Source organism: Pungitius pungitius, chromosome 1 (assembly GCF_949316345.1).
Source record: "Pungitius pungitius chromosome 1, fPunPun2.1, whole genome shotgun sequence".
Classification (NCBI taxonomy): Eukaryota; Metazoa; Chordata; class Actinopteri; order Perciformes; family Gasterosteidae; genus Pungitius; species Pungitius pungitius.
Genome location: NC_084900.1, coordinates 31,250,010 through 31,262,359, shown reverse-complemented (window position 1 = coordinate 31,262,359; position 12,350 = coordinate 31,250,010). Strand labels below are relative to the sequence as shown.

Genomic DNA, 12,350 nt, shown 5'->3' with positions numbered 1-12,350 from the left:
CTATTGTGATGTGCAATGAAGCCATTTCTCTCGCCCTCTGCAAAGGTGGCTGCTTTACTAGAGGCCCAGAAGAACTGAAAGATGGCTTCATTGTAGGTTGTAACCAATAAAGTCTCGTCATTAACAGAAAGGATTTTTCCTTTGATTTCTACGTATATCTATATGTTTTTGTATAACAGGCTTTAGACGAATACAGACATTGTTGCCTATACAAAAAACTTTTCGTTATATTTTACTCATCACGTTTTTCGGAATCCACAGAATTTCATTGACTAACAAACGCGCTCTGGTTTAAGGCCCTCATAAAACTTTATTGCCCCTTTTCCAGCAACTGCTCCACAGGCAAACTCGCGCTTCCTGTTTTGTCAGCGAAGGAAGGGACACACTAGCCTGTGATAACACTTGCCCTCGCGACCCAACATGCCAAACGTTGGCTTCCTGTGGCCATCGACTGACGCGCCATCGCTGGCAAAGACCTCACAGTAACTTTATTATATCTCCCTGCAATGGCGGCATTGCACTTTCGTTAAAACATCACGACCTGCTAGTATATAGAGGACATCAGATGATGACAGTTGCTGGGCGTAGGTGTAATAGTAGGACACAGCATAACCCAAAGCTACGAGGTCATTTAGATGTTAAATGAAATCAAAATCAAACTCACCTCTCAAACTAATAGCTTCCTATTTAACTCCCTTGACGGCTATGAGAGCCGGTCAGCTCCGCATCCACTTTCTCTGCGCTCTGTTGGGCCTAACATACGTGGACAATGTATTGAACCCCTGTTTGAATGTCTTTCTTTTAGGGTATTTTAAAGTTTACAAGGTTACATATGCCAATTGCCTCAAGCAGGGACTGTGAATGGTGCACAGGAAGCACGTGGTGTCATTTAAGTGGGTTTTATGGCCTGGAAGAGCTGACAAACCTTCGATATATACACATCATATATAATCTTAACTGTCCGGAATCGCAGCTGCTGGTTTCCCCTTATCTGGGGAAGAAAGGGCTTTGTGGCAGTGAGGATGCAGTACCTTTTATCCCGACTGCGTAGTCGGTGGTGCGGAGCACAGAGATCTAATGCAGTAAGTTGCTTTTAACTTTGCTTTTACAGGCCTGTGACTGTAACATTACTTTCGCCGGAAGAAAATAGATTCTGCCGGTTTTATATTAGCGTGACTTCGCATGCGTGAATGTTAAATTGATGAAGTTCGATATAAACGATACGATTTGAGGGTTAATAGACGTTTTTACACTGACCGAAATAAGCTTTTCTCGAATCCGGAAAATGTTTTTTTTTTAATTATTATTTTTCGTGTGTGTTGCATTTTTCGTCCGATAGAAACATTATTGCTTACGGTTATTTGGTTGTCATGGTAGTTATTGTTTTTTCACGCAATAGTTTTTCATATTTGCACTGCAAGATTTTAATCTTACAAGATGAAAGCAAAAGCAAAGAAAACTATCTTTGCATCTCAAAAGATTTGGTAGATCGTAGTAAAACAGTTTTCTTTAAATAATCTTATCTTTAACAGGATAAAAAAAATACAATAAGAAAAAAGATATCAAAGTCAGCCAGAACCATCAAAAAGTCGTTAATTAACTTTAACTTCTCCATCCACCGCACCCTCTCCCTCCCCTCAAACATTCATATTCTGACTATATCGTTTGCCTCTATGTATTTTTTTGTTTAATTGATTCATGGTTAAATATTGTGTAACTTCAAAATAATTCCCTTTGGTTTTGTGATGCAAAATGTTTGTCTTTTTGTTTGAAATAAGGCACCATAAAATATAATACCTCCTTATTAAAATCTGTGTCACCTTCACATGAGGTTAGTGTTTATCCTGGTGGGCTCCTGTTGTTTCCGGGTCACTACGAGGCCAATAGACAGGTGTCATTCAAAGCACTTTGTAGTGTTGTAATTATACCGTGTCCAAAATCCATGCTTGTAAAAAAAAACAGTGCGACTGTGAGGGACGTGTCGCATGTTTAACAAAAAAAGTGCCGTTGTTATACGAGAGGAATGTTTGTTTTTTTTCCACCCTCGTTGTAGACTTGTCCTCACTACAAGGGGCAGGATTTTACTGACTTGACCAGTTTGGAGACTGATGAGGCGACGTTGATCTTATTAGCTCGATAATTTTCTGTTGCTCTGTGGGGCACATTATTTAATTGCCCATATGTCTTGGAAAGCAGTTCATTTGAGAAATACTGCATGGTCTTTCCTGATCAATGGATTGCAAATGGCTCATTTTGAAATTAAGTATATTTTGGGCTGAGTGCAGCCCAGTTGACGGAGCAAGGTGCAGCAAGGCTGTGCATGATGCAGCACCAGAGGCCAATGGGGGAAGTATATATAGCAGAAATGGATGAATATTCTCTCAAAACAATCATAAGTTTTCAAGGTTCGCCTTCCGATATGACAACAGCATCACTTTTTCAGTCTTTTTGTTTTCAGGTGGATGATCAATTATACACTCCCAATAGGGGGCACTGTGTAACACTCTCCCGAGTGGGTGATTCATGGCAACGTATACGTAAGGGCACGGAGTTGTGCTCTTTTTATGATTTTATTTGATCTTGTGCTGGTTTTAAGCAGTTATATTGTCATGTTTGCTGTTATTTAGAGGGAGGCAATTGACAAAATTAACCCTTTAAAAGAAATAATGCAAAATACAACATTTATTTCGTTCAAAAACAAAATAAAACATTTGCTGATCCCAAATGAATTCAAAACGAATTTAATGTGTGATAAAAGCATCTTTATAAAGGACACAGATCTCTTAGTCTAATCAAAATGATACTTTTCACGTCCTGAGTGGAAGCTCGAATCACGTGTGTTATTGATATTAAAGTCATCCAGGCACACATTATTCTTATGTCACTCGGTAAAAGTGGAACAGTCTAAACATCCGTTTTCACTGCCATGTTCTGTGCTTTTGCATTATTTTCTTTAACCTGTGGAGCTGACACTGTCATCCTTCAATCCACCAAGGTCATTTCCGGGTGAGCACAGACTTTCCTTTGTCTGAGTCCAAATAAGAACCATAAAGTCTCATTAGGTCGGTTTCGAGCACAGCCAGATGTATTTACAATGGGAAGACAACGTCGTGATTCTTTTTCTCACTGTTCGCCATCATTCAGCCGCGCCGAAGTCCAAGGATTTCTATTTATAGAACATTTGGCAAGGAAATATCCTAATGCTTGTAAATTTATTTTGTACGCAAATGACCCGTCCTCAATATCTCTGTTCTCGGCCAGTTTTGCGGGAGCCCAAAGATGTCAACACGTTTCTAGGGCACCCTCGCTTCAATTAGGCTAAACAGAGAAGTTCAGACGCAGACAGAAAAATGAAGAAAAACAATTAAATTGAAGTATTATTAAGATGAAATAATAACACCAACATATCAAAACACAAGGTATACGAAATTTATGGGGAAATTTTTTTTGTCTGGAATAAAAAAAATGCGACTTTTTGACATTTTTAACAAAATATGTTGCTCATATTTATGTTGAAATAATTTAAATTAATTGTTATAATTGTTATGATTTTGTCTTCATTTTAAATTGGGCCTAAACGAAATAGGTTACACACAATGCATCCATTAATTCATTCTCCTGATTATGTGACACATTCTTTACTCAGTTATCCAGCAAGGGGTCAATTCATTCATCTAATATATGTTATTGGAACAAATGTTATTAAAACAACGTGTAGAATTGTATCTCCTTCGTCAAGAATTAAAATGAATTTGAATTAATTAATTTTCTTAACTCAAAAACGGCTTGTTCTTTAACTCATTTTCGTTGTCTCTTTTTATCAGAGCGTCCGTCGGGTCAACATGAGTGGGACCGTGGATCCATCAGTAAGTGTTATCCATCGCCCCACGCCTTTCCACCTGGCTTTGGTCAACAGATGTGACACATCTTGGAGCTGGTCATTTGGTTGTAGGCAAACAGCTGGCTGCGCTGACATCACGGGCCCCGATGCCTCTCTCCAACTGGTGTTTCATGGTTTGACAATCACACTCTTTTAACTTTCACTTGGATTTTATTATTTTCAAACACTGCGTACTGCAACAACAAAAAACAACAACAACTACCCGTTTTGTCCTCCTGCAAACTACTTTAATACTACGTTCATACCCTAGAAAAGTTGCTCCCTTGTCGCACATGCTGGATTTAACGCTGGATTTAAGAACCACACCATTGCTATAATGAATTGCAAACCAACCTTGTTTCTTTTGGGCATTTAGTATTTGAGACCAACTGTGCTCCTCTGGCTGCTGCTGTTAGAGGTTATTCATATCAAACTAGTCTCCAGTTTGTCTTCACTTCATTAAAACTTTTTTATTTTAACTGACGACCCCGCTTAACGTTATTACACCTGGGGAGATTAAACGTGTGAAGGCTATTAGGTTAAGGGTTTGATTAAAAGCGCATCGTAGCATCGTTATTATCAAGTACAGCACTGTCTGCATCCATGTCAGGTGCTGCCTGCTTGGCCACCAAATTAAAAAAGCATGCCATGCATGGACACAACCAAACCCTCCACATAGTTTGGCACAGACGTATTTTGTTTACATATGTACATGTGTGAACACGATTGTGCGGTTGTTATTTTGCAGGGGGGTGGAGGGGGAATGGTTGCATTTCACAATTTCTCAAATGAACAAATGAAACATCAAATTAGTCCGCCCGAGGGTCCCATTTTTTGTACTTCTATATTATAACTAGTTATTGAACTAGGTGCACGATCTGAAAGCCATTTGCGGGAGAAAGAATTCATTGCTCTCCCCCCATCAATAATCCTTGGCAGTGAACTATTGGAATCAGTCAAACGCGAGGGGTGAAACGCGGGTCAGGGCGTCTAACTAATATTAAAATGCGTCCGCCACAGCACATGCATGGGGCGAGAGGGGAGTTTGGGGCGTGCGTGCAGCACTGTCACATGGGTGCACAACAAACCGCTTATATTTAGATGAGCACAGGAGAAAGCCAAATGAACGCGTGAGTTAGGTGACTATTCCCTATTGGGTCCACTGCTTGTTTGCTCACGATGCTTTGTTCTGTAACATGTGACTGAATTGATAAACATAGTATAGGCGCGAGGGGGGGGGGGGGGGGGGGGGGTTAGATTTGGATGTTTTGGAAATCCCTTGTTCATGTCCACTGTAATCAATTCAATCGATTCATAGCATGAGCGTGTTTGCTGTTTTTAATAACTCCCAAATAGGTCACATGTCTGATATATCATTTTTCATCCGAGGCTTTTCTCATTAGCTTCCAGAGTGGCAGGACGAAAGGTTACCAAGCGGTCAGTATGGTAATAGCAAGAAGAAGAAATGGTTGGGGACAATGGAAACTTATTTTTCATCTGTGCTGTCACGCCGTCCCTTTGTAACCTCCGTGTTTGTGACTGAATATTCATATATGAGCAACCTCAAAGGCGGAGGTTGAATGTAAAGAAAAGAGAGCCTCTTGTCCTTTTGCACATGACGCGTTAGTGTGTGCACGAGAAGTTATATACGCACATTTCAGTTTATTTTAGAAAACCTGTTGAAGTCAAATCCTCTCTGGGAGCATAGAGCACATTGATTTGTGTTGGTGACAAACGGAGCCTCGTGTTGTGCAGTATTCGTCTCGTTGTGACAAACACGGTGTACTTCTTCAGACGTGACAACCCGCTGGGGTTCGGCTGAGAGATCTCCTCTGCAGTCTCTAACCTAAACAACACATTAGTTGTCTATATGTACCCTGTAGAACCGAATTTGCGTGAAATACAAACAGTCGCAAATACGTCTCTGCAGGAATACATGGGCGACTGAAATACCACGCAGGCCAACGGATTCCTCTGCTCCCTGCTCGTCTTCTTCACGCCTCTCGGTCTTTTTATCTCGCTGCTTTTGAATGTACAAACACTCAATGATATACAGCCAACATCCAGGCAGCAACGCAATAACAATGTCACCACGTGTGTTCGTCGTCCAAAGCAGCCATAGGCTGTGTAGGTGTAGGCAAAAGGAGAGCAAAACCACGTGTGTATCCGTTGTGCGGCTACAGTGTCAGACCCTATGAAACGCGTTAGGAACAGGGGGGCCGTTCAAAAGTGACGGATTTACGCCTTTTATTGCTCTATAAAACGCCTCTAACATTCTCGCAAATGGTAATAGAAATCTCGCGAGCATTCTATACAAACAGGACAGCCAGAAAGACTACGCCGTGTCTCATTTTTTAACCATTGCATGTAATTATTGCTGTGAAAATAGATTCATCAGTTACATTGCAATTTGCTGCACGCATAGATTGACTAGTGTTCTATGTTTGTTCAGGCTTAATGTTTCTTTAAGGAGCCTCTGACATTTTTATTAGTATTGTTGTTATTATTATAATACTTTAGTCTTGTAATTTTGGCTGTATATGACTCCATTGCTGGCTATCAAAATGATAAAATAAGAATATCTACAGTCTGGATGCTGCTGAGGTATTTGGGAGTTAACCCAGCCTCTCTTTGACCACAGCTGACTCTGAGATAGGAACTGGAAGCATGCAGCACATGACAAGTTTACATAGCCAGGCAGGATCAGTTTACACTTCAGCCGCAGACCTCCAATAACGTGGCTGATGTTCAGTGCTTCAGTCAAGAATAGCATGTAACATTTGGAGGCAGTGAGACTGATATGTAGGGTTTATATTGTTTTGGGATGAGATGAGTTTAAAGGAAAATAATATATAGATGGATCTTGTAAACATATCGGTTGTATTTATATACATATAAATGTATGTATACATATATACATTTTTATACATATAAAGAAATACTGCATTATTTCAAATCTTCTTCAGCATTTTCTTACGTCAAGCTGATTTTTATCATGGTTTTAGTCCCGTAAGATAATTACTGCTGGATATTGTTGAAGCAGCGGGGCATGACATCATGGAGTGAAGGGCAGCCATTGTCAAAAATATTATTATTATTTTGTGATTGTCTGTGTGGGCAGAACTGCACTTCATGTACCACTCAGGTAGAACTTCTCTGTGAAACGATGGGAATGCTCTGCATTAAAGTGAGCAGGCCATCAGTTTCTGAGACCCTCTGGTCTGTGACATCATGCTAGCTGTGTTCCCACATTGTCTGGTTTGTGATGTCACGATGATTGACATCACAAACAAGGTGTCCAGTTTGTGACACCACAGGGGAGGCAGGCCTGCAACTTCTCAGGTTTCAGCTGTTAGCTGCTCCAACATTTTATGGTCCTTAATTTTGCCATGACATTCAACTACTTTTTCTATTTTCAATGTTCATACAGAATTTTTTCAATTGAATCCCTATTGTATATTTTATAATTAGGATATTGTAAAAAGATGATGTAAACTTCAGACAATAGGAATATTATTATTATTGTCTCATTTTCTTTTTTGTAAAGCCCCCCTTCGTCCAAGCAGATTTCCAAAGGTGTTTCAATAAGACCCAGTTATAGTTGAATGCTGAGTTGTTGAATTGATAGAAGAAAGGGGATATCATTTTAGAATAGACAAATATCTCATCAATGAATGAAGCTTTTGGTTTCCGCAGCATGTCCACCTTTCTCCATCAATATAAATGATCAGGCCTAGTTTCAAAACTCAACCACACCCCCAAAGCATCTCACCACTCCAGTCATCTTTGACATTTAGATTCAGAACAAATGTATTAAGTATTTGTGCCGAAATGCTCTCAGCAATATCAATTTTACAAAACTAATAAATCTCCAATTATTAAGTGTATTAATGGATTGTAATCAGTATCACAGTGGAAGACTCTGCCTTCATTAATAATCAGTTAACCTTTATAAAAGCGTGTAGGCTAACAAAATGATTGGTTTGCTATTGTCTTATCATATCCCTCCTGCTAATCACCTTTGTCCTATTGAATAATCGAGACCAGAGGATTTTGCATGTTTTATTTTTTCCTTGGTCAGCAACTAAAGCTACTAGTTTTGTCCCCAAGATCAATTGCCTTGGTAACACAACTAGAGAGAGAGAGAGAGAGAGAGAGAGAGAGAGAGAGAGAGAGAGCGAGAGAGAGAGCGGGGAAGGGAAAGAGAGTGGGAGAGGGAGGGAGAGATTTGTGCCCACAATGGCGACTGTAGGTATGCTAAATACCTCTGGTTCCATATCCGGGAACTACCTCTTACTCTTCTATTGGGCCATTGGGTCACGTGGTAAAAGTAACTTTACAGGGCTGCTTGCAAGTAGGAGGGCTTTATGGAGCAGAAAAACGACAAAGCTAGAAAAATTATTTTCCACTCCAGAAATTAATGATCATGAGCTCGTATTTGATGGAGTCTAACTACATTGATCCGAAATTTCCTCCATGCGAGGAATATTCGCAAAATAACTACATCCCTGAGCATAGTCCCGAATATTACAGCCGCGCAAGGGAGACTGGCTTCCAGCATCACCATCAGGAGTTATATCCTCCGCGGGCGAGCTACCAAGAGCGCCAGTATAACTGTGCAAGCATCCCTGAACCTGACACGCCAAGGGGACATGGAGTACCCCATTCTGCGCACCTGCTGACAGGGAAAGGGCAACCAGCTTCATGTGAAACCCCCCAGTTGTCCATGTCCCCCGCTACCCCACCAGCCGCAACCTCCGCCTGCAACCAAGCTACCCCGGAGCATCCAAACAGCACAGCCTCCTCCAAGCAGCCCGTGGTGTACCCGTGGATGAAGAAAATTCATGTCAGCACTGGTAGGCAACTTGTGTGTTCATGTTCCCTGCACTCCCTGTGCTCCTCTCTCCCTTTCCCTCCCTTTATCAGTCCCTCTGACTCCCATCTCGTCGCCAGCCCCTGCTCCGATAGCAGGGAAGCCTTTGAAATGGCACAATTGAGGCGGATTTACGACTCGGCTTTGGTAATTACACCCACCATAAATTTTATAGCCGAGGTATACTCAGGGCAGCCGTATCACCATGTGGCTTCTGCTGTTATGTATTGCGCGATGGTGAGAGGGGGAGAAATGAATAAGAAAAAAAATTGAGCTTTGTAATCTTGCATTAATAATTTAGGTCATAGTTGGATGTGAGTGTCCTCTCATTACCATGAGAAGTTCTTAACTTCCCATTTAAATTTCTCAAACAGCTAAACATTCATATCCAATAAATCTTTCCAGCCATATCTCAGTCGAGGCCATTCTTGTTTACCCCTCCTTTCCTCCCTTCCCCGTCTCCCTTTCTCTCCACTTATCCTATTTCCAGTGAACCCGGGTTACAATGGGACGGAGCCCAAGCGGTCTAGGACAGCCTACACGCGGCAGCAGGTCTTAGAATTGGAGAAGGAATTCCACTATAACCGATATTTAACTCGGCGGAGGCGCATCGAGATCGCCCACACCCTGGTTCTCTCCGAGCGACAGATTAAAATCTGGTTTCAAAACCGCAGGATGAAATGGAAAAAGGATCACAGGCTGCCGAACACCAAAGTGAGATCCTCTTCCTCCTCCGGGTCCAACACAAGCTCGGCAGCCGGCGCTGTGGCCGCTGCTTCGGCCACTAACACTGGGGCCCCCGACGAACTCACCGGAGCGCAGCATGGCGAGGATATTACCAGGTTATAAAACCACGAACGGAGGGGAAGAAAAAGGACTGGTTATTTATAGAACAATTATATATTTTGTTTTCGTAGGTATCTTGTGCAGTTTCCTTTAACTCCAACGTTATATAAAATGCATGTTATATGGCATGGATTATTGCGAATACTGCGAATAATTTTTACGTGACACAGGGTTTAATTTATTTGAAGCTCAATTAAGATGATGTTTTTTATTAAAAAAATGTTTTGAATGAAGGAAAATAATTGTAGAAAAAAATATACGTTTTATCAAAATGTTATTGTGGGCCATTGTTTTGCCCTGGTGCCCAAGGTGAAATGCACAATCTATTTATTTCAAACAACACTGGAAGGAAATCAATATAATAATAGTTATTTTTGGTATAAAAAAGCTGGAACATACCATTGATCTTGAACTTGTATTGTTTTGGACAATAACAGTGTGTAAATTACCTCGTGTATTTCAGAAACAGGATTTTGATTTACAATTTAGTTTTGTGGTGTTAATGTTGTGTTTAGACCGTTAAACCGCAGATTATTGTGCAATGCAATAAACGGAGTGTAGTGTTGTGCTAATCATGTTGGTCAATAAAATAGTGAGTGTCTACTAGTTTTATACGTTTGGTCACACTTCATTTTAGGCAAGATGAGGTCTGCTGTAGTTTTATGGCTTTTTTGGAAGGATCACCTTAAAAAGTGTACAGATGTGTATTTGAACATTTCATGAGGGAAACAAGAAGCACTGTGTTTTTAAAATTGTGATTGTAAATCCTGCAGCTCATTCTTGCGTTTTCAGCAACGTGCACAGACGGCGTGTGTTTGTGTGCGTGTGGTGAGTGTGTGTGTGTGTGTGTGCGCGCGCGCGCGTGTGTGTTTGGGGGGAGGGGGGGAGTGCTCCTTCGTTCTGACTTGAACACAAAGCTGCATGCTTTCGGTTTAAGAGGGCATCTGTTAGATTACACAGATCTGTTGTTAAAATATTCTTATTCATTTTGTAACCTGGTATTTTTCCTGCTTTTTCCCCCCCTGCAGTCCAAATGTACAGAAATAAAAAAAAAACTAATACAATACGGTCTTGAGACGCAGATAGATTCTATAACGCGTCATGTGGTAATGGCGTAAATTAACTGACCTTTGTTATCAGTCTCTGTTGAAGTGCATTTGGCTCAAAGAAATCAATGCTGATGGTTTCTGGTTGGCTCACTCTCGGTTTGTGCTTGTGTAAACACTTTGCCATATTTACCTGCTGTCTCCCCAGTGGCTGATTTGCCTCCCGAGTGTGTGCAGCAGCTCGCGAGAATTCAAGAAACACGACAACTACAATTGTTTTTTAAACGGTGCGTCTGGCTGCACGCCGGTGGACCGACAGGACTGTTACCAAACATGCTGGACTACTATCGCCCAAGCTGCACCTCTCAACTGACGTGGCTTGAGATCTCTCTCTCTCTCTTTTTTATTTTTACAAAGATGCATTCATTTTGTTTTTGGGCTTCTTTTTTGGGGGCTGATTTTAGTTTAGACATGACTTAAACCCAAAGACGCGCACGAATTTGATAGATTATTGAATTGTGACATGAATAGGCCTCATAAAATGCCTGGCGTAGTGGGGGGCAAAGGAGCACAAAGGGAAGAGGTATTCTCCATCATCAATCTTTCACTACAGAGCCATGCGCTATGTTCTGGAAAATAGCTATGGCAACAGACAGTTTTGATCTTACAAAATATCCTGTACCAAGCCGTATCCACAACCATTATTTCCAAACGTGAGAGTTTAGATGGACTTTGGAAAAAAAAAAGCCCTTTAACTTGACCACAGCGGTTGCCATCTGCTTTTCGGACGGGGCTTTTGGAGAGGCACTAATGGTGAGACGGCGCTGAAAAATGAATCCAGAAGCCTTTATGTTGCTGGACAGATTAGAGAAATTAATGTGCTCGCCACAGTCGCAGCATCCCTCCAATTCCTTTCTAGGCCCTGTCGCCTCCATGTCGGGAGGCTGAAAAGGTACTTTATTGAAGTTTGGGGGCGAAGTGGGAGATGGCCGAGTTCACCTCGAGGACACATTTTATGTCCCATTAAGCTCATTTCAGTCTGGATGGCCGACCTCCCCAGCCCCTGAGACTGGACTCGCTCTGTGCGTGTACCCCCTGATTGCGCCCTCACTGGTCCTCCCTTGCCGCCGGCTTTCTATGTGGATGTTTCTGGGCTGTGCCGAGAGATAGGCCCACTGTGAGGCATCACTGAATGATGCGTTGACCTTTTGACAATATAGAACTCCCGGACACGTCCCCTTCTCTGCATCCGAGACGCCCAAACTCGCGCCTTCTTCGGTGGATTTAAAAAGAGCTTCCATGTGTGGAAACGTTCGTCGTTTAATGCAGTGATGAAAAACACGTGCACGTGGATGCAGCGTTCTTAGCAACGCTTAGAAAAGTTGTTTCTGAGCCATGCTGGTAGTTTGTACATTGATACACCCCGTTAAAAAGCCGTATTCATCGGATCAATTTCCAATTTCTTTCAAATTAGCAGCAATAAAATAAATATCACATTCATTACGTTGCTTGAAGTCTGAGAAACAGGAGGCATTAAACATTGTCGCTACGGCCATGTGGCTTCTGTGTGATTTAAGAGAAGAACTGTCCTCAGGTCAGTACATCCGCTCAAAAACAAGCAGCCAATTATAGCTTGGTGCGTCTGACAGTACTAGGACAGATGGTCATTGTGATTAGTTTATAGACAGGGGACCTTCAAACGGGT

General features: G+C 41.6%; 2 protein-coding genes across 4 annotated transcripts in view; both read left to right on the top strand.

Annotated features, from left to right (window-relative positions):
• LOC119223553 (homeobox protein Hox-C3a-like) overlaps nucleotides 1-12,350 on the top strand; it is a 30,832-nt gene that overhangs the window by 10,745 nt on the left and 7,737 nt on the right. For all 3 annotated transcript variants that reach the window (XM_062564970.1, XM_062564973.1, XM_062564962.1), the window contains exon 2: nucleotides 3,825-3,866. The gene's annotated coding sequence lies outside the window, so the exon portion shown is untranslated. The remainder of the gene's footprint in view (nucleotides 1-3,824; nucleotides 3,867-12,350) is intronic.
• hoxc4a (homeobox C4a) lies at nucleotides 8,278-10,966 on the top strand. Its single transcript, XM_037479760.2, has 2 exons — nucleotides 8,278-8,736; nucleotides 9,244-10,966. Exons 1-2 carry the CDS (start codon nucleotides 8,301-8,303, stop codon nucleotides 9,600-9,602), a joined length of 795 nt encoding a protein of 264 aa, XP_037335657.1. The 5' UTR covers nucleotides 8,278-8,300; the 3' UTR covers nucleotides 9,603-10,966.